The 23,132-nt window shown below is 40.2% G+C and overlaps 1 protein-coding gene across 6 annotated transcripts in view; it reads left to right on the top strand.

The window, feature by feature from the left end:
* The window catches only part of LOC144941034 (protein cordon-bleu-like), a 59,978-nt gene extending 37,157 nt beyond the window's left edge, over positions 1-22,821 (top strand). For 2 of the 6 annotated variants that reach the window (XM_078867462.1, XM_078867469.1), the window contains 13 exons: positions 344-391; positions 1,787-1,875; positions 2,293-2,355; positions 4,277-4,618; positions 6,857-7,175; positions 9,738-9,788; positions 11,007-11,204; positions 13,202-13,355; positions 13,530-13,648; positions 13,867-16,262; positions 16,497-16,607; positions 20,513-20,752; positions 21,436-22,821. In XM_078867462.1, the coding sequence (XP_078723588.1) occupies positions 344-391; positions 1,787-1,875; positions 2,293-2,355; positions 4,277-4,618; positions 6,857-7,175; positions 9,738-9,788; positions 11,007-11,204; positions 13,202-13,355; positions 13,530-13,648; positions 13,867-16,262; positions 16,497-16,607; positions 20,513-20,752; positions 21,436-21,504 (4,199 nt within the window). In that variant the 3' untranslated portion in view covers positions 21,505-22,821. The remainder of the gene's footprint in view (positions 1-343; positions 392-1,786; positions 1,876-2,292; positions 2,356-4,276; positions 4,619-6,856; positions 7,176-9,737; positions 9,789-11,006; positions 11,205-13,201; positions 13,356-13,529; positions 13,649-13,866; positions 16,263-16,496; positions 16,608-20,512; positions 20,753-21,435) is intronic. The other 4 variants (XM_078867502.1, XM_078867477.1, XM_078867484.1 and 1 more) reach the window with 4 other exon arrangements.
* Positions 22,822-23,132: the final 311 nt, after the last annotated feature.

Raw genomic sequence — 23,132 nt, 5'->3', positions numbered from 1 at the left:
GACTATATTTTGTACATTACTGGTCGATATATAACTCGTATAATGTTTCTTATATTATCATGCAATATATATTTTTTACATTTCATTTTGATGCTTTCCACACTACCCTGATATATCTGGAAATAATGCTGTTCTTATTTCAATCGTTATGATGTACAGTCTATATGTTTATAGATTTGTTTTTCTGAGATTCCAAATGCAATGACATTTGTCTTCCTTTCACATACTTTTATCATTATTACATTTCATTTGGAATCGTGACCCCATGTGGTGATGGTTTAAACTGTGTGCACCTTCTGAAGTTTTTATGTATGATATTCTACTCTTTTTTTCACCTCTAAAGTTTTCAGACATCATCGCACGGGTTCTTCAGTATCTTTTGGGTTTCAAGGTATTTTACTTGTCGTCAGTGTCCTGGAAATATGCCCTTAGTCATCTGACTTTCAGTTTGGATACCCCCCGCTATCATGGCCTTGCTATCCACGTAGAGGTCTCGTACAAGTTTATTCTAGTTGCTGTGCCTACTTTTAACAGTGTTCATAACTACTAACATTTTTAAAAGTACATAATGCACATGGTACTTGCTCAAATATTTCCAGTTGATGCTGATGTGAGCATTGCTTGAAATCAGTCCCCCAGCATACTCTTCTCAGTCTCTCTGCCTCGTGCTTTTTTGTAACAGGAGGCAAAGCGCATAAATTGGCTTCGAACCTAAAGCACCCCGTGATTGGATTTCTTTGTCGTTCCTTTGGCCACCCATGCATAACAATGCAGAGGATTGTTCATGCTTTGTGTGTGTGTGTGAGTTTATGAGCTGCATGTTTGGGCTTGCTGGCTGCTGGAATCGAGCACGGAATGTTTACATGTCCCATGTGCAGCCACCATGTGGGTAAACTGACTTCTTGGCGGCATTAATAATGGCTTGGGAGGCTAAGAATGTACGTGCTTGGACAACTCCATGGTTTCCGTGACGGTCTGCATGTTTCAACCCCTTTGCACAACCAGCGACATTCTCTGCTGCGTGTTTTGCTGCATGTGTGTGCTGCCAGCGCCACCCTGTGGGTAACTAAACAAGTGTAAAAGATATTTTGATTTAAAGCTTTCGTGACTGCAGAGATTCATATTCTTGGTTCTTTCGGTAAAGTCACGTAGAAGGGAAATAATAAAATAATACAAACATTAAACAATAAAATTCTCACGACGTTTCGACTGCAACACAAGCAATCATCAGGTGTGAAATCCACAGCAAGAAAATTTGCTGTGGATTTCACACTTGATGATGATTGCTTGTGTTGCAGTCGAAACGTCGTGAGAATTTTATATTTTATTATTTCCCTTCTACGTGACTACCGAAAGAACCAATAATATAAGTGTAAAAGATAGTTTTTTTTACAATCCTGCCATCTAGTGGAGAAGTAATGTTACAGTGAACAATGTGAACGCTCTGTAGAGGTGTACTTGAAATTCATATACACAAGTATGGTGTAATATGCATGTTTATATAAACATTTAATAAACACCTCAATCATTTTGGTACGTGTATTAAAATAGCTCATCTTTTGCAATTTAAAGTTTCTATGCTTTCAAGTTTCGTACAATTAATAAAAATAGACCACGTAGTGAAAGGCTTACTTCGTTTAACTTTTTATTGCATTGGCAAAGCTATGGACCATTCACTGCGAAGCGAATGCACTGTGTGTCATCCCCGTTGCTAGATGCATATTAACGCTCAGGTAATGGAAACCATCACCTGTGGATGTATTGAGTAGCTGTCTTTGTATTACAGAGCTGAGCCATGGTCTTAACGACAACACAGACCTTCCTGAGAAAGAAAACAAAGGGCTTTTGAGCTTTCTGCGGCCAAAGAAAAAGAAGGTAAATACGTAATATGCTTGTACCCCTGTGTATTTGCAATTGAGAAATGTTGTTTCTTGCTGTGGTGTTCTCTTGTAACTTGATTAAATGGTATATTATTCTCTTATCGAGAGGAGTGTAATATGTAGATACACGGAGACATGTTTGGAAAAAGTTGGTGTGTTTATAGTTCAAATGTATTGTGGAGGCATTTGCTTTTTTGTATTCGCTTATATTTGAATATACTAACATGTTGCATGCAGAAGCTTGCTTTGAATGCTGTTGGGACATTTTCTTGCTGTTGATACTAACGCATGTAACTGGCTACTTCTAGCTCTTTTGGTTATTCTAACAACTCCCCCGTGCGCATTGTTGAGTTTTTGCTGTCTTTGCTTACCCGTGTGTCATGTCCTCTTTCTGCTGCTATGGCTTTCCCAGAGTGATGATGATGTTTCCGAGTGTGGTTCCAACAGTTCAATGCATGGTGACAGTAGCAGAGACGTAAGTACTAACGCTGTGTACAGCCCTGGCTAACGATACTAACAGCAGTGCTAACAGAAAATCGTTCCTCATGCTTGTGCTCACAGCAGTAAATGTCACACAGGCCAATCACTTTTGAGCGCTAACCCTGTTCACTTTTAATACTCAGTTGCCCTTGAAGAACTGTCTTGAATTATGGTGTTATGATTAAAATGAAAGCTTCAACTCGGCATGTATGTGGAGGATGAATAGTTTACTTTGATGTTTAGAAGCCTCTGGGAAAAAAAACCGTTAAACCTGTCAGCATGATATCATAGCTTCAAAGCTAAAGCAGACTGTGTCATTAAAATGTTACGCATTTTTTTGCACATCAAACTGTTGAAAAAGATAATTTCCCCTTATGCCGACCTTATAATCCAATGTGAAAGACATTTTATAATAAAACACTCATAATTACCCTTTTTACATTTTAAAATGTGGCATTGATATTTTGTGGGGAGCTTATAAGGTCAGAATCTAAACACTAAATTGTATATATTTTGTACTGTTATGCAGTGTAGTCCTATAGTTCGTTATCTTTGTTTTCTGGTTCACTTTATTGTTACAATCATCTCGGAAAATAATTTTAGTTATCAACTAAATCAGTTCATGCCATTTTCAGAATGTGTGCAAGTTATCTTGGTGGAATAAGTTGTATACTCCCCCCCCCCATATTCTTGGTTCTTTCGGTAAAGTCACGTAGAAGGGAAATAATAAAATATAAAACAATAAAATTCTCACGACGTTTTGACTGCAACACAAGCAATCATCATCAGGTGTGAAATCCACAGCAAGATGATGATTGCTTGTGTTGCAGTCAAAACGTCGTGAGAATTTTATTGGTTTATATTTTATTGTTTCCCTTCTACTTGACTTTACCAAAAGAACCAATAATATGAATCCCTGCACTCACGAAAGCTTTAAATCAAAATACTTCCCCCCCCTTTTAGTGAAAATAGTCGCATCTAGTGGACAGGTGTCAATTGAATAATTTTGCAAAACAACAACTTTCCAGAAATTCTTCACTGGCAAAACATGTTTTAGACCAATCTACCTGACAGTGCACCCTTTTGGAAGCATTAGCAATCTATTTAGTTGTATCGTATGATTCATGCTGATTCCATTGATGTTGTGAATGATCAAATTGAGGTAAGTACTGTTAATTCAGTGATCACTGTACAACAGGATTGTTGCATATGATTAAATTACAGCTGATCTTTATGTTTACTTTCACCACATACCTTGATTTACTTTTGAAATGTTTAAATTCAAATGTATCAGTTTATTTAATGCAGATGTATCGTGGTTGCTGTAGGTGTCACTCAATACACATTTAAATTGTTGGTGCAAATGTTTTTGCGTATATATGTTAACAGTTATTACAATCTTGATTTGAAGCTTCCATGACTGCAGAAATCCATATAGTTATTACAATGTACTATTTAACAGTTTAATACAGTGGTTCTCAACCCGGGGGGGAGGTAAGCCCCTTTATGGGAAGCACAAAATACTTTCAAGGGGGATGCAGGCTGTAGCATGAATGCCGTGCAGGATACATTTATCATGTGCAAGGGGGAACGCCATCGCCATATTTGCAGCAACAAAACACCAATACACAACATGAAATATATGCTTTACCAACCCATTGACTAGAAGCCTCGTCGATAGATGATCTCCCTATCGTGGCATTTGGACACTAAGTTGTGTTTTTGGGGCAGGAGGTGTGGGGACCATCGGTCTTAATTGGGTGGCCTTCATTTCAGAAAGGTTGATAACCACTGGTTTAAGACATCGAGTCGGCAAATGCAAAGTTCTTGATGTAACATGGTCCCAGTTGATGCAAGCCGAAAGCACTTGTAGTTTTATTTTTAAACACTGTCTAACTTGTCAACGTTTTCCACAGACTTCCATGCCTGGAACACCATTAATGGGGCAGCAGCAGCAGCACCAGCACCATCAGCGACCCATGAGCATGCCGTGCGTGCCCTCCCCTATGCTGGGCACACTGCCCGGTGGCGGTGGTGGTGGTGGCGGCGGCAGCAAGGGGCCCTACGGCGTGTCGGTGTGCCCCGAAGGACCAAGGAAGCGGAGGGCTCCAGCACCCCCTGTCTCACCCACCAACCCCCTGGCCACCACACCCATCCCTGAGGACGGAGAGCCAAACAAAGACAAAGAAAACGTTCCGTCCATCTCGCCTGGCAGCCAGGATAGCGGTTTCGAGCAGGTGTGTCGGGATCATTTGCAGGTAATGCATTCGTATTACATGAATGTTGTATGCATACAGTACAATGTACATTTCAATTCAAAGCGTGTGCATGCTTAATGCCAAGATCAATGTGGGTTCTCCAGTTTGTTATTTACAGAACGTGACACAAACTGAGACTGGTGCAGTTTTAAGTCCAAATTTCAACATATGTTTGAATGTGTGGCACTCTGCTCTCTTACAATTACTCTCGTATTTAGTTTAAAAGCAGAAGACTTCGTAGCAGCATATCTCCCTACCCACTACATTATAGCACGTAGGCCTTTGCACTTCAGTTGTAGGGTGGGGGCCATGTAGCCAGGTGCCACTTGCCCCACCCATCAGAAAAAAAGTGAGTGATGAGTAATACTTTGGTAGATGTTATCATTGCTGACCACTAGCAATCCTGTTTTTAAAGCTTTTTTTCGATTTATATGACATTAAGTTTTTTAATGAACTTTTTTTTGTACCATCCATTGTGGTTAATCGTTTTTCTTGACTTTTTGGAAATTATTAATAACCTACGCTATGGTTGTGCTGCTCTTAAAAGTAAGGTAGTAAAAAAAATGTGCATGGGTCCACCAGCAAAAAAGGAACCTTTATTTCCCCACATGCCATTAGATGAGTTGTGAGCTGACTTTTGTTTATGTTGCGAGGTGTTAATAAAATACTTCTTATATTTGCCCTCCAGCAAGATTTTTCAACGGTGACATAAAAAAAGTAAATAGAAGTGTGGTACAGTATCTTTTTCTGCTTTGACTGTGTACATTGGCTGAACAAACAGCACTTTAATCCTGGAGGTACATGCAACCCACCCCCCTGTATAAGCATGACATAACTTATCGTGCTATTCCAACAGAACTATACAATACCCCCTCTAAATACTGCTGCAGCTCAAGCTATATCATGCTGAATAATGTTCAGAGCCTTCTAATGCTGTGCAAACATGTAGGTGACTGAATGGGTATTGAAGCACATCGGCAAACGCTCGTTGGGCAGCACTACATCACGAGGGGTGAGGGTTGTTTGGCATGAACTTTATTGTGCAGTGTCGTGCCAAACACTGCAGATCTGGGTAACAAGAGGGTTATTCCGTTGTTAGCTTACATTCGCTGTACAGTCACGGTATGGATATATACATATAAAATAAAGCTAAGGCTTTAGTTACTTCATCTCTTTTCTTAACAAAATTGTTATCAAAACCACACTTCAAAAACAAGCTTATGAAGCCTTTTCAGGCTGCTTCAAAATTTTTTGTGTCATTTACATGTTTTTTTATTGTAATACTGCACATGTTTAATGCATTGGCAGTATGTTTAACGTCTTTCACATCGTGCATAGCCAACCAATAACGTAGCCTCTGGTATATAAATAGCTTCCATTATTGGCATGATACTCGAGCTGAGTATCATGAAATAAAAGATGTTCTTTGAAATCGATTACTTCTTTTTTCCTCTTTATCTAATATTTCACATCATTCAAAAATACAAATTTCACTTTAATTCATCATATTTCACCAATCCCCACTGACCAGCATGGCAATGTATTACATTAGTAAGAATAATTACATATTCAGGAAAGTCGCACTGAGTCTGAAGACTCTTATTCAAGAGGGTCCTACATGAGGATGTTTGGCCAATAGCTATGACATGTACGGTTATTTTAGTGATAGTTTCGTCACTTCCTAACCTCTCTCAAAAAAATAAATTTAAACGAATTAGGTCTTGGATTTGAAACAGATTCCTGCGGAGGGAGCTAGTAGGAACGTTGGGTTGCTCGGTCAATGGCCAGGGTCAATGGCGGCGTAGTGTATTCCGCAAATATGCCCGACTGAGGGCGGGAACAAGCCGGCGTGAGTAGGTTCAACGTTGAGTTTTATAAGGGCACCACGGGGTGACCAGCCACTCCCCACTCTGCCCCACCCCTCCCAGCCCCACCCTCCCCACCCAGCCCCTCCCCACCCTCCCCTCCCCACCCTCCCCTCCCTACCCAGCCCCACCCTCCCCACCCAGCCCCTCCCCACCCTCCCCTCTCCACCCAGCCCCACCCTCCCCACCCAGCCCCTCCCTGCACGATGGATACAATAATCCCCTGTGGGCTGGTGTAACCAGGAGGTTCCTACCAGTATAAAGTTATTTGTTACATAACACACCACCATTAGTAAATAGTTGTACAGTATTATGCTGGAGACAGGTTTGGCTTTGTTGGATATCTCTTGACAACTTTGTGTTTCTTGCTCAGAGCTCTCCAGACCAGCCGTGCCTGGCACAGGAGACCAGAAGAACCCAGTCTCCCCCTGCACCATTGGCCTCATCTTCGACTGAGGCCGCTGGAGCTACGTCGCCACTCGCCATGCTGCAGCATCGCACCAAGCGCCGTGCACCTCCCCCTCCCCCATCCACAACCGCCCAGGGTATGCAGGTCTCCGCCGAGTCGCCGCCGTCGCCACCTCCGAGATCTGCCCCAGAACAGGCCTCGGCGGCGTTGTTGCAGCCTGGATCCCCTCCTCCTGTGCAGCCAAGCGCAGAGAACCAGCATCGAAGGCGGAGCAGCTCCACAGGTGAGCTCTCACGTGCTCACATTTTCAACTTGGATTTTTTTTTTATCAAGTGCTCTTATAGTTATATCGATTCAAGACTGATTTATTTTTTGCGATGGAGCGCTTTTGGCTCTGTTCAAATGTGGGAATTTTAGCTGTGCCATCAACCAACATTTTTATTTAATCGAAAAAGTATGTTTAAAAAGCTTCTGTTCGTTTAGTGTTGGTAACAACCTGCAAGCATCTTGGGGAGCAAAAGTGAAATTCCATTGCTTTTAGTGCAGTAGAACTGCTTCGGCACAATACCTAAACTTAATCATCACCTAGCCGATTTGTCAAGATCATATTTACACAGGGGAGAAGGTAAGCAAATATGTTCCAATTGTGCATGCAGTTTTGTTTGGCTTCAACTGTCTTCTTTCAACAAGACCTCTGCTCCTATTGCATTTGCCTTTTGAGTCCCACTATGTCTGTCGTCAGTGAAAGCACCTTTATAATATGATGAAAAGGTGAAATATTTAATTGGCGACTTATTTTTGAGGACATGAACATAGAATACATTATCATTGTTATGCTTAATGAAGGTTGAAGTCGTGGAATGTTAAAGTGCCTACCCAGTAATGTTTTGGGGTTTAATGTCCTCACAAGCAATATTAAATTAGGTTGAAGAGATTTGGCCGGAATGAATTGTTCATCGACTAAACAAGATTTATTTTTTTATTGTGAAGAGATACACTTTGCTATTTTGGTGCCATCAGAATCTTTAATTAGACTGGAGGAATCCGATGAGCTATGAAGCTCATTTTCACAGATGGCCAGTAAAAGGGATGAAATCTTGTCGTGGTGATAGATTACAGAGAAATTGCCGCACAATGGCATCATGCCATGCAATGTGTTGTGATGGGGGTTGCATGCTGTCAGTTGTGTTTTTTTAGTCAGGTGGCATCACAATCCAACAGTCATCCAATCAGTAAGCAAGTTGGTCTAGTGAGCATGTAGATAGCGTGTATATGTATATATGTGATTTTGAGTGAGTGTATGTGAGTACGTATGTATATGTATGTGTGCGTGCATGCATGTATGTTGGGATCGATAGCAGAGTGGTTATTGCACTGCACTATAAATCCAGTAACCTGAATTAAATTCCCAGCCACAGCTAACATCATTGTCAGGTCATGTTTGTATCAGTCTGAGGCCTTCCCTATGTTGACTCAGCCTGCAAATGAGTTCTGGTGTGGTGTGCGCACATCATCACTGGAACAACAAATGTAGCTATCCGTGGTTCTGGCCACACCACCTGCTCGTACACTGTTCCGGCCTTCATAGGTACTCCCAAATAATAATTGCCTCAACATTCTGTGAAAGGCTAAATGGGGGAGCTTATGTGTTTGTGGGTGTGGATATTAATTTGTGTGTGCATGAATGCATATTTGTGTGTGGATGTACATACATACTTGTATATACACATGTGTGTGTATATGTGTAATGACAGTGCGGAGCGATAGTGGGACAGTGTGGCTCCCCGGGGACCATGGTTACTAATGGACGAGCTATTAATGAGACGGGAGCCAATGGCGGGGAAGGACGAGTTAATGAGGATTCATGAGCTGGGATCCAATGGCGGGGGAAGTGTTACTAATGGACGAGTTAATGAGGATTCACGAGACGGGATCTCATGGTGGGGAAGTGTGAGAAGGACATGAGCGGCAGGGCCAGGTGAGGTGAGGAGGATTGAGACTGAGGGTGTGGCTGGAGCGGGCGAGCATAAATAGCGGCACGAGTGGCAGCTTGGTGTGGGGAACTGCCGTCGTCGTCACCTGGGATCGGGTTGTCTCCATCGTCTGCAAGTTGTCTGGAGCTTGGAAGCGAGAATGTCTCCCGAGTATGGTTCTGTCTCATCACCCGAGTGTACAGAGTCACTCGTGTTACGTGTTGAGTTGTTATTGGACTTTATTCTTCATAAATATACGGAAGACAAGACGGCGTCTCTCAGAGCTACATTACATGTGTGCATATGTGTGTCTTTCTTGTTTTTCCGATTCATACCATCGTCTGTGGTAGCACTTTGTACTTACTTGCATAGTGTTGCAACTCGGACATTTTCTTACAATTCATGGGGTGCAATCCAACACAATATGGTCATCCCCATATTGATTGCACTGAAATGGCAGATTGCATCTCGGCCTAAAGACATTGTGCTTTGCTCCTAGTTCCTATAACTGTCACGTGACGATGTCTACCTTTTCGTCGCAAATGTTATTATTTGGCATTCCATTTTTCACGTTTTTTTATGCTTTCGTTGGTGATGCACTCTAACAATTACTCGTGCGTGGCTGTACTTTGGCTCTATTGAAAGTTTATACATTATGCTTACATCTTAGATGTTCGGACAGGAACAAAAAGTAATTCCCCGGACGAGTGTTAGAAGTTCATAACTGAAGAACATGTTTTATATTAACAGCCAGCTGCTGTTTGAACCTTAAATGAATTCACTTGGTCAGTTATGGGTAAGTCAAATTTGCTGATGCTAATGAATGCCATTCATATGTATGGACATTTTTTTGTTGGTTTTGTTTTTCCCAGCCTCCACTCACAGTTCTGGGAGCTTACCGTTAAAGGATGAAAATAAAGAAGGTAAATATTTAAATTATACTTGAGCAGATGCCACCATGGACAATATTATTAATATGTGCCGAATGTGTATCGATTAAGGGTACTGTTTTTATTTTATTGGAACGTAGTAGTCACCCTTGGAATTGCTAGATCCCCAAGATTCTCGAGTTCTAGAAAGTATTTGTGCCAACCGCCATCAGGTTTGATGGAGTTGCATTTGTGGCTTTGTTTAAAGATCAGGGGGGCAACCGTCTCACCCAATAATTAACATATTCCACAAAGGGGCCCTTTTTAAGATTCAATACATTTGGATTCACGTTGCCCATAGTCCATGATGCTGTCCATGGGGACTCGACTTGAGCCCATAGCCTCGATGAGGTTTGCATTTATAGTATGGAAAGTCACCCTGATATTGGCATTTACCTCTGTAAAAGAGGTTTGGCATTTTGATCCCCAAAAGCTAATATTGGCTATCTTGAATGTGGTAGTTTATGCCAAGTGTTTGTGGTTGGACACTGGTCTAACTTCCGGGGTGGCCATCTCTGGAACGTAAGCATTTTGTTGTCTGAGTAAGTGTTGCATAACATTTGTTCGGGTGCTAGTCGCCCGATGAGCGTCTATTCACCGGACACCTGGGTTTGTGGGTATGCGTTTGTGAATTTACTCGTGCAAGCATGACACATGAGTTGGTGACACGATCGGCTTGTGCCCGCCAGTTGGCTGGGCACCTTTGAAATTAGAAATTCTTTGGAGTGCTTCCGTAGCACACCAGTTATGGGACTGCTCTCATAGGCTGGTAATCTAAGTTGTGTCCGCTCCTGCAGATTATTTTGGTTTAAAATATTTAGTTGAAAATAGTTTTAAAAGCATTATATAACAATAACCAATGCTGCTACAACTTTTCGTATACTGTACATTGTGGCGTTTATGTTAGTTGAGTAGCAGCTAGGGCCACAACAAATGTTAAACGATATCTGCATAAAGTAATTTCTGTGGAAATATTCCAAAATAAATTTGCCTTGAGTTTACTTTGGGAACTTTTTTTCTCTCAGCCTGAAAGTCCCGTGTGATGTATATACATGTTTACAACATATAACTAAATTATTGTACATTCTACATACGATGTGTCACGTGTGTGAATTTACATTATTATGTTCACGATAATAATATACTGCAAAACAATTCACATTGGCGTGTACTCCCTTGTGTTCATCAATATTAATGTTGCCACAACCTTAGGAGTAAGTGAACGGCCTACACCTGTAAAACCCCCACGCGGGTCCCAGGCGTCCCCACCTCTCGTCGTTCCCACCTCGCCGCCACCCGGCATCGCACGGGATCCTCCACAGTTCCAGGCACCCCCTCCTCCACCATACCCTCCTCCTCCTCCTGAGCCGACCGCTCCACCCCCTGCACCTCCTCATGCCCTTCCATCAGGTGAGGAGGGTCTGTGTAGCTCCTCGTAATACCGTACTGCTGCCTACACTTGTATTCCCACACGGCTATTCAACAATAGTACACACACCCCGTTTCCATTTCAATTCAGATGTGTGTCACGCGGTATAGCAGGTAATCATTGCAGTGAGCTGTAAAATGCATGGCTTCATTGGAATAGATGGCTGTATATGCAGTATGGAGGCCAGAAGTAATTTTAATCCAATAAACTTTCTTTAAATGGTTGTTCATTTAGATATCTTGTGATCAAAATTGTAATCATGTGCCGACAATTGGCTAATTATTACACTACTTTCATAAAATATGTTATTTATTAAGAGTTTTAGGCATGTTAATTCAGATATAAAATTGACTTTCATACTGCAGAATAATGCTTACAAGGTAAAACAACTGCATAACCTTGCAGCAGGGGCACCATTTCCTTTGAAAGTGTGTGGATTAAATGAAGGGTCTTTTTAAAGTCCTTTACCCTTCATGGTCCTCATTTTCCATGAAAATGCTGAAAGGCTGTGGTGCAAACAGCCTGCCAAAATACCAAAAAAAAATCTAATTTATGATTTACATAGTATTATTTTACATATGTTCCATGCAAATTCAGACTAACTTTATTTCAGCTGGTAAAGCCCATTGAGCTAAGCAGCTCTTTTACAAGGACAACCATTGGCTTTTTTCTCTTTCATTTGGCTTGCACATATAACTGGCTGTCAAACATCTCTCGTGGAATTTCATAAGATATATCTTTTAAACTGTTCATACATGTGTTGAACACGCACATAACTTATGTTTGAACTGTAAATCTTTGTTTAAACGGCAATTGTGGTGCTTATAACGTAACATTTTCAACTTGTTTAAAGTGGTAGTGTGAGTATACCCATATGTTTGCATGTTATAGATTTCAGAATTATTCATGGAGCCAAATGCTCCACCAAGTGCTCTACTTTTTAATTTCATTGGCTACCTATGTTCTAAACAACATCGTACCTTATTGTTTATTTGTTGACGATGTTTTGTAAAACTGGAATTTGGATTTCCAGTGGACAAACAAGTCAAACATTGTATGTTTGACATTAACGTGACATTCTTTTGTATCTAAAAAATATTTAATGTATGTTTGTTGAAATTATTTCGTGCCGTACATAGCCAGACGTGATAATGTGAGGTGCTAACCAGTTGCGCTTTTGATAAAAGCATTATTTATTTAAAATATAACATGTAAATTCTGAAAGCTTGCACAAATCATATTACAAATGCATATACAAGTTTATGTTTATTATGTTAAAAACTCTCAAGCAATTTCTTCTGCCAATGTTGGACTAATACTCTTGCTTACTGCTCATCTAAGTGACTCTTTCATCCACAATTTGTACATTTGAGCAAGTCTGTTCTCACCAGATATAATCTTTGGCTATGGTGTTTATTCTGGTTGTTGTACAGTATATGTCTTCTGTTGGCCAAAAGCTCTTTTTGTTTAACAAAAACTTCACACAAAACCCAGAGCAGCAGATGCCTGAGATTACGGGTGGGAACGTCTTTTTGCGTCATTCATGGAGCCACAGCCTTGCAGTATAAATATTGCCTCGCTGTTTACTTTTCTCAAAACACCTGCGCACTGATGACACATATATGTCGGAGAAAATCCATTGGTTGCAAATACTTGCTCATGGAGATGCTGAAACAGTACGGTGAACAAGGGGCATTCGTCTGTGTTCAAAAATACTATATGCTTCACATTTTGTGGTTTTAATAAGAAATATCTGTAGTATTGAAGACATAAATGAAAATAACCCGATTTTTTCCCCCCAAGTGCTCTTACATACCATAATCGTTTGTGTGAACTTTCACCTTTGTCTGAGAAAATGGATTCACATCACTTGTAAAAAAAAGCATTGTTCAACGTTTTGAAGTACATTATGGTGTTCATATCCACAATGTTTAATGGACCTTATTTATATGTTGTTTGACATTTATTACTGCTGTAGAAAAAACTTTGAACGAGGGTGGTGGAATGGGCAGTGATTCAAATGTCACAAAGCAACAGTGCGTGCCTGAAGCGGCACCCCGTAGGCTTGAACAAGGAACCACCGCCAAGTCTGAGACACAGAAGACTTTCTGTGGCGCATCTCAGCAAGCCCAGTAAGGCATCACAACCCATTGCTCTTCGAACAAATACGCTATTTTTACACGTGACACCTTGCTTCATTTTCATTTATATGCGTTGAAATGCTCAGTTTGTAATGTCAAGTGTCCTGTAATGCTAAAAGAACACGTTTCCTTTGTAATTTGTGCTGTTTATTAATGTTGGTGCAGGGCCTTAGCTGATAACATGGTGCAAGAATATTCATCGGACCTGGTACAGGCTAACACTGATGCTGCAGCAACTGCTGAATTCGATGAGTTAATTGCTGAACTTGAAATGGGGCTGACGGGTGAGTGCTTTTATACACAGAATGGTTAGTCATGGAAATAAGAATAATATAGCACAATACTTAACATGTGACAAAATTCAGTGTTATTCATAAAGCGTGCAAGAAGTGAAAAGCAAATGAGTGATAATATAACCATTTTCTGAAATATTTACGTGGCATAATTGGTGTGGCATTTGTGATTTAAACATATAAAATGTATGCTTTTGTCTTATTTGCAGATGATGACTTGAGGTCTAAGAGTAGTCCCCCCAATGTGGAGACTGTAAAAAATAATAAAGCAGAGGCTGACGTTAATTTTATTGTAGAGCCGGTTAAAAAGCCAGAGCCAGCCCTTCCAGATTCAACAGTGATAAAAGCCACTGCAGACAGCAGCTCCAACAATACTGATAAAGTAGATATAAACAACGAGACAAAGTATCCTGTTTTATCAGCAAATGCAAATGTGGCAACAGATGTCAAAAGAGGACCTTCAAAAAAAGCTTTGCAGTTTCTCAAAGCTTATAATGATATGCAAAAAAGGGAAGCAGCTGATAAAAACAAGGCTGGAAATGTGCAACAGGTTTCTGATAAGCCACCTGTTACTCAGAAAAAGGATGGTAATGAAGTAAAAGTCGACTTTCTTGCCAAGGTTCAGAAATCTGCCTTGGCCCAGCAACGTGACCATAAATCCAAACCTACCCTTTGTGGCTCTTTTTCTGGGGCCACTGCAAAAGCATCTGGTTGTGTAGTGGGTGAACAAGACCCCAGACATAAAAGGTTATCTATGGCTTTCCCTGACATATCCACCAAACCAAATAGTGAGTTAAGCAGGGCAGAAAGGCATGGAGGAAGCCTCAAGTGTCTAGATAAAATGCCTGTTAAAAACGAAACCTTTCTAAACGCGCATGTGGAGAAAATCCCTGTAGTACATGCCAAATCTGTGGACAAGCAAGTAAAGAGTATAACTGCGGAACGACAGAATGCATCATCCGAACAGTATAAAAAACAACTGGTAACACAAAAATACATGACATACGTGGAAGAGTCTGTAATGATCCAGCCAGTTGAAATCCATAAAGAAATTGCAGGAGCTAGAGAAGAAATAGTTGAACCAGACAAAGTTTTTAAGGTTATTGCAGAAGAAAGGCTATCTAAACCATCAGAAAAAAAATTTCTTTCAGAAAGCATTCAAAGTGGAAAAGTATCCGAAATAAATAAAACTTCACAGCCAATAATGGACCAATCAAATGAGCCTGAGGCTTCGATGCAAAACAGCATTTTTTACAAGACACGATCAATTTCAAGAGAGCCATGTGCACCTGAAGTTGAATATCAATATAATTCTGCTGAACCATCTTCTCCAGTTCTTCCTGTCTATAAGCAGCCTTCAGATCGGTGGAGGTCCACAAATGAAATCACCAGAGATTACCTTCCTAAAGTGGGATTGACCACTTACAGAATTGTTCCTTCCAAGCCAGTCATAAGACCAAAACCTGAAACAGCTGATGTCCCATTCCTTTTACCAACTTATGAAACAGAAGCCAGCAAGACTGAGAATTCTACTGCAACCGATACTACAAAAGAAATCAAAGAAAAGTTGCAATATGACTCTACAGCGAAGATCAGGGACATTACAGCCAATCCACAACAGCATACAGCACATCAGTCACCAGTGATTTCTCCACCATTAATTCCCCCACCATTGATTCCCCCACCATTGATTCCTCCTTTATCAGGGCTCTCAAATGTGACTCGCCCATTCCAGAGGTCCCATTCCCTCCAGTGTACTCCAGAGACAATATCTCAGCAACACTCTGCTGTAAAAGCCACCGAGCCACTTGCCAGCATTGCCACATCTCCACCATCTAGCTCAAAGCAAGATGCATTTTTCCGTCCCGGCAGGAGAACCTCCAGCCTCTATGTGGCATCTGCCATTGCCAAGAAAACAGCCTACAAGTCCATTGATACTCCAAATGAAACTTACAGTGGCACCACCACAACAAAGACAACACCTGTGGATGCTTTGCCACCACTTCAGGTAAATTGTGAACAGGATGAGCTCATAATTCCACCACCACCACAGTTTTCTACGGAAGAAAATGCCAACATTCCAAATGCTCCAGGTGACCCAGGGAAAGTGATTATAATTGAGGCACCAAGAGTTCATCAATGGAAGCCAAAACTATTTAGACCAGTCAGTTTCCCAAGTGTCATATTCAAAGATGACAAACCATCTAGCATGAGTGTAGAGTCTAGTCATTTAGAGTCTAAGAACACCATCTTTGCTGTCAAGTCACCACCTCCGGTGATTTCTCAACCAAGTAGTGGATACCCTTTTAATGTAAAATCAGCGTCTAACTCATCTCAAATTCAGTCTGTTCTCAGTTCTCCAAAATCCACAGATGCAAGTCCTTTCTATCAGCCGCCCACAGTTTTAAATACCACTGGAGCTGCACTGGAAAGTCCCAGTCTTATTTATGAGCAGAGAAAACCATCAGGTGAAGATACTGGTCTGTTTGGACCGATGCTGAAGTTAAAACCTGTGGTGCAAAAACCAATTCTGAAGGATAACAATCCACATAATTCCCTAATGGAAGCACTTCAGTCTACAGACAACATGGGCAGATTGAGAAAGGTCAGACTACTTTGTCTACATCGTCACATTTAAAATATTGTAATAAATATGGCAAATGTGTGTCTATCGTAAATTAAATGTAATTCATTTATTTTAAAACGTATTTATAGAACATGCATTTTTAACTATTATTACATATGTATCATTAAAGTTATCTTAAACATTTACCTTGCTAATGTATAACGTTGTATACATTTCCATAAATGTTCTGGTTGTTGTTTCAATATATTCTAGGTTTCAGGTGAAAATCTGCAGAAGATACCGGCAGCTGTTGAAAGTGAGACGGAAAGAGACGCTCTTATGGCGGCTATTCGATCAGGCGCAGGAGGGAAACGACTGAGAAAAGTAAGTGGGAATGCAAGTGACAACTGTGTTTTTAATTTTTTGCAGATTATTTATCTTTCAAGAGGACTTAGTCGTTCATAATTCCTTATAATGGTCTGAACAAATAATGTTCCAACAATTCTTTTACTTTCACCTCAATTCCCATCCCAATAGATGTCCTTATTTATCTTTTTTTCATATCTGTGAAATGTTAGTTGATTTGCAAAGCTATACATGCTGTATAGTATAAAAAGAGATTGTTTTTGTCTCAGCAATACTGCTATTTCAATCAAATGATATTAAACCTTACCATCATCCAGTGAGGGGTCTGGACTTTTAATATTGCAAATGGTTCCTCATGTACCCTGTGTAGCTTCAACGACTGAGCCACATTATTGACTATTCAATGGATTTCTTGTTACGTGGCGATTAGTAATTGTAAGCATCACTAGAATACTCCTTCAAGATAACTTGAAAAGAAAAGCAACTTGCCTGTTTTGAACAAAAAATTATATTTAAAATGTGTTTTTTCACGATCCTCTTGTGAAATCAATTAAGCTATTTGGAGCAATATTTATGAAGTATACTTTGCTTTTATTTTATTAAAGTCTATGCACCTTGGTAACTGGATACTGGATGAAGTGCCTTGAACATTTGATAGGTCGGTTTCATCTGTATAAACATTTTGTGACCACGCGACAGACACGTGTATGCACTTTGGGGGCTGTTCTAGGAATTGTTTATTTGTATTTTGGTTTGGTCCCTATGCCAACAAGAGCCACGACTGCTGTTGCAGTATCTCCTGCACCAAATATTTAACAGGCATTTGCATTTGATGGGATATACACTTATTTAGACTTCTTTCACATTATTTATCTATTGGTACTCATAAAAGCCAGTTTTCCGGTTCACTTTTGCAAAAAAAAACTTTGTTTTCACAATTCATTAAATAAAAAACATCCAAATTGGTTTAAATTAAGTTTGGAACACGTGACCTTGTGGACCAGCGTCTAACAGTGCAGATGTGGTACATGTTAAAATAATAAAACTACACATTATTGAGGTGGTGACATCTTCGCAAATGGCTTACATAATTTACCTTGGGATGTATGCATTCATGTAACCCAAGCTCATATCGTGACGACTTTGAATAAGTTCAGCTGTTAAGGTTTCTTGGCACTGCAAACCTGCAAAACCTAAAACCAGCTGTCACCTCTACCCCCCTCCTCAATCCCGCTGGCTCGACAAGCAGTTCTCATTTAGTGCTGACACTTACTAGTTGGGGGCTTTTGCCTCTCTGGCCTCTTGCAGCAGTAGTAATTAAGGTTGGATTAAATGCTGTGTTTGTATAATGTTGACACATGGATGCATTTATTTTAGGGAGGACTGATAAGGTTGTTTAAACATCCTAAGGCCAAAGTAGGGTGGGCAGAGTCTGTGGGAAGAAAAAGCGCAAGTAAAGTAGACCCATGGCGCCAGTGGACAGTGGTGCAGGAAAACAGCATGCCTTAGGATGGTCTATGAAGCCATGTTTTGGCTATAAACATTAACAATGCTCCTCGTTCCCATTATGTTTTCCTTTTATTTTTTTCACTAAATTGTTTAATTTTGCGTTAATCAAAATAATGAACTAATTCTGAGCTTATGATTTTCTAAAACCTTAGCAATTATAATTCAGCAATGATAAACTTAAAATTTGTAAATAGTACATCTCGTAATTTGTCATTCAAACATATGCACATTTTAGTTATATTTTATCATTAAATTTCCACTTCGTTTTGGGTTAATCAAATTATTCGGTGATGCTGCATCGCCAGTAGTGCGCAATAACAATTAACAAACCCTCCACATTAGGAAATAACACTGCCTTAAAATATGTAATCAGCGAAGTTTTGCTCAATGGCCCTTCATAGTACATAATTGATTCGCTATGAAGAAGAGCCATTGCGCAAAACGTCACCTGTTACACATTTACATTTAATAATTTCGCAGTGACATCACCTTGACGATGTCACAGCCACACTTTCCTGCCAAAAGTGCTGTAACATAATGTAACGTTTGCTTAAATTATAAATACATGAAAATTATAATTTTACAGTTGGAACTGTATGTTAAAATAAAAAAAATTGTGGTTAGTATTTAAAGTAATTTGGATTATTAAATGTATTGCATAAATAATGAAAGATCTTCACATTTAATAAATCTAAATAAAATAATGTTAAATACAGTTCTGGAATAAGCCTAAAATCCCAAAAATCGGATTTCTGAAAAATGTAAACCGAAACTCATGCTTGATGTACGTATCATATCTCATCTTCAACCATACGCCTTGCCAAACAATTTTTTATTTAATTTAAATTAAAGCTTAAGCTGTCCTCTAGACGCACAATATTTTGCAGTTAAAAAAAAAAGTATGCTTCATCTTATTCAAGTGTTGCCATTCCATTTTTGTAAACAGTGTTTTTAGTTTTCTAATGTTTTCACTTCGGCCTTCATTTATGAAAACTTGGATTACTTCATCAATTTCTACTGGTCAAATGCCTCTTCATTGTCTACACAGGCTAGGCATAGTGGTATTTAGTATTCATTAGTCTTTTTCCAGAATCAGAATGATAGTATAGGACTGTGTGTTTAATGTTGGGGACCCATATCGCAGATCTTATTATCCGAGGCATTATCTGCGATTTTGCCCCTCCTATCCCCGAAAAATCGTGGCTTATAGAAATAATGACACAGTGCATGTTGGGAAAGTGACTGGTCAGTACCTGCGAAAAATAGACTGGCCTAGCAATTCCTCTTGTCTGCAAACAAATCGAGGCTAATAGGAGTATGTGAGGGGTGGGTCGTCTTTAAAAAAACATTAGGTGTTTGCGTACGCTCACACGCTTGAAACACATCTCTGAAGTATCTCTGTGCGTCTGCTGATCTATTGATCACTTTGTGTGTTTGTAATGTACTTTCCCCTGTCCCCATCTTCACCTGTGTTTGTATGTACAGTGCACGTATCTACATGTGTCTGTGTTTGTCTCCATCACTCTCAATCTCCAAGTCTTTGTGCGTCTTCGTCTGTGTGTGTCTTCATGTCTTTGTGTCTCTGGGTGTGTCTCTGTCTTTGGGGAGCGGCAGTGCAGCGGTTTGTGCGCCGTGCTGTGAACCTAGATACACCAGTTAAATTCCTGCTCACGGTCAAAACCAGTGACGAATATTTAAACTGATTCTGGGCCTCTTCTATGTTGACTCGGCCTCAAATGAGTACCTGGTGCGGTGTGTAAATATTAGCACGAGGGAGACAAAGGTGGTCGGGCGTAATGCTGGCCACCCTCGTGTACCGTTCCTGCCTTCATAGGTGCTCGTGCTAACATCACTTGCTCCAAGAGTCAGTGACAGATATACAGAGTGGGGGGGGGATATTTGTGTCTCGTGTGTGTCTCGTCTGTGTGTCTTTGTTTTTCCATGCAGTGTATAAACAAAGCAAGCGCCGTCCGTTAATTTGGTTTGGCCAAAATGATTTTTTTAAATAAAAAGTTTCGGATAATAGGATGTATGTGCCGTGGGACTCTTATCTGCAAAAATCACAGATTATAGGATGCCATTCTGCAACGACTAATGAAAAAGTCGGGGATAATCGAGGATAATAGGAAGAATAGGGCCGTGGATAATGGAACTTTTGTGAACCTGACAGCTGTTTCAAATTATACGAATCACGGATATTAGGGCCTATTTGACTGCTCCCATTAATAAAGACATTAATAAATACATTAACAAAAACATGCTTTAATATAATTTTCTTGAGCTTAAGGATGTACGTTTGTACAGCATCGAACAATGGCATGATTTGTCTGAACTTGCAGTGTGTGGTGACCTCAGGTATCACACTTCTTGGTGTCTCATTGACTGGTGTGTACTGTGTCTTTTGGTTTTCATAGACCTCATCTACAGCAGCAGAAGAACTGGTGTCTCAGCAGTTGAGAGAAGCTGACTCGGGCGATTCAGCCACAGTGCGGCCACGGCTTGCATCTGTGCATTCTCCTCCAGTTCCCATAGCCCCACCTCCTGTCATCCTCATGGGTAATGGGGCCAGAAGTACAGAGTGTAGTCCGGAGGAGGCACGTCTGGCCATGCTTGAAGCCATCCGATCCGGCAGTTGTGCTGGCATGCTTAAGAAGGTGGGCACAAGAGCTCAGTTTATACACATGCATACATATATATTTACTACACACACATTTTTTTATTTCTTAGAAATGCTTTGAAGTTAAGGTGGAAATCATTTTAACTTAAAAAAAAATTCCATTGCAGTGTTGCAATAGAGAAATATATACTGTATTGCAATTAAAGTCTGTTCGACTAACGTTGATCCGCACTTAAGGCAGGTCACCAATTCACACCCTTGTTACTTTTGGCGGTCAGTCCGTGACGCTGACTCAGGTGCTGGTTCTGTGCACAAACAAACAACACAGTACGTCACCCAGTCAGTCAGCCTCCCGACACGCTCCAGTGCTAAACCTCTGTGCATTCTTCGTGCTGTTTAAGCATTTATAAATAATTTTATTTATTTCATCCTATAAAAAAGGTAAGAACTTTCTAGACACTAATATTGTACTTTATATATAATTGGTAGTTGATTAAATATGCTACTTGTATTCATAGCTATTAAAAGTGGCATATCGGATTCTTGCTCAGGAACGTGACCCCCTATTGTATCATTGTTTATCTGGGAAAATCTGTCTCGGCATATGTTGCTTCCGCTTGCGACACCTTTTCTCGGAATGTTACCTGATGTAGATCCGAGGACTGCCTGTATAATTTAAATGCAATATACCCTTCCCCCCCCCCTGCTCGATTTCTATAGGTGCCAACGTCTGTGAAGACCATCGAAGTAAATGGAAAGTCAGGAACCATCAGGAGTTCATCGTCATAGGAAGGCTATTACACATCCAACCTCCCATTGAGCGCCTTACTGTAAACATTAGGAGCACTTTGCCTTTAGACTGTGGAACAAATACAACATGAAAGCCTACTGGAGACCATATTGTTCATGACCAATGAAGTGCCATGTGTGCTGATGGTTGGTGCTTTACATGTGTATTTTCTTTGTGCAAAATAATTATGCACACCATTAAATGTGTGCAAAAGAATTTGTACACTTATATTTTGTATTTGACACCTTTTTATTGCATATTATACCTTTGTAAAACTTTCCCCTGGCAGCTTGTGTTTTTGATGGGGAAGTAATGGGGACTCTTAAAATGCCTCTTGATGCACATAATACATGTTATGTTGTAGCATTTACATGACATTATTTCTCATCTACTTACGTGCAAGTTTGTACTGTGTCTATCAATAGTGTATAGCTGGAAAAGGCAGTAATTTTGCTTGGAGCATTGTGTCAAAAGATGGGTGGGAAACTGTAAACTTGGCTCCATTAAATATGGGATGTGTGCCTTTCCCCACGTTATTAGAGCGATTGAAAAGAATTAAACATGCAGGTATGCTTGTGAATTATCATTGTATATTATGAATTCACGAATATTACTAATTTGATGCAGTTGAAAAAACCGATGAGGAATTCCCGCATGTGTACCCGCATGCAATGAACGATCTATTTGGGGACAATTTGCACTTCTTGCATGGAATAGAGCCACGTTGACAGTTGTGCAGGTACTCCAACCTAGCAGGTGGGACTGTTAAAGGCTGAATGGTTTGTCAATGGATGTCAGTATTATTGTTTCCCTTAATGTTCAATTCATTCAATGGTTTGCTTTGTTTCTGTATTTCTTTAACGAGACCAGCGTCTCTTATTTGTCATTTAACCACTTTGCTGTTCTAAAAATGTACTTTGCACAGTATCTTGTTTAACGTCTGACATTCCAATAAACGTGTGGCATATGTTATAATGAAATTGCCATGAAAAATAAGTATATTTACTCCGCAATATTATTTTGAGAATGGAGAAAAAACACTGACATGCCACAATGTTTATAAGGCAAGCAATGTAATGTATTAATGGGCGTTCTTGAGCAGCATACCTTGATGGCCTTTGTGCTAACTACTGTTTTCTTGTGGCGGTGGCAGCAACATGACTACATTTATAAAAAAAAAATATGGAAGATGTGTCCATTACGTTATACTATACTTATATTTTCAATAGAAAATGTTGGGAGCACTTGTCTTTTTACATTTTGGAGGTTTAACGATGTGTTTCGTGTTGATGTACGAATAAACACTTGGTGCAGCCTGTTTTTCTATGCCCTGTATGTCGGTGCGTATAGAAACCAGTACGTACGAGTACTGTACAGCATACCCATTGCAGAGTACAATGTATTTGCATTAAGCGACACAGATTTGCATGTTCATACTGTTGAACACATACGGTAATGCAGATATTGGAGATGTTTCTTTTTGGGTGCATCCGTGTGTAAATGTTAGAGAACTGGCACACAAACATAAACATTCCTGCGGAGGGAGCTGGTAGGAACGTTGGGTTGCTCGGTCAACGGCGGCGTGGTGTATTCCGCAAATATGCCCGACTGAGGGCGGGCACAAGCC

The sequence above is a fragment of the Lampetra fluviatilis genome, chromosome 2, assembly GCF_964198595.1.
Source record: "Lampetra fluviatilis chromosome 2, kcLamFluv1.1, whole genome shotgun sequence".
Lineage (NCBI taxonomy): Eukaryota > Metazoa > Chordata > Hyperoartia > Petromyzontiformes > Petromyzontidae > Lampetra > Lampetra fluviatilis.
This window is presented reverse-complemented; position numbering and strand designations above follow the sequence as displayed.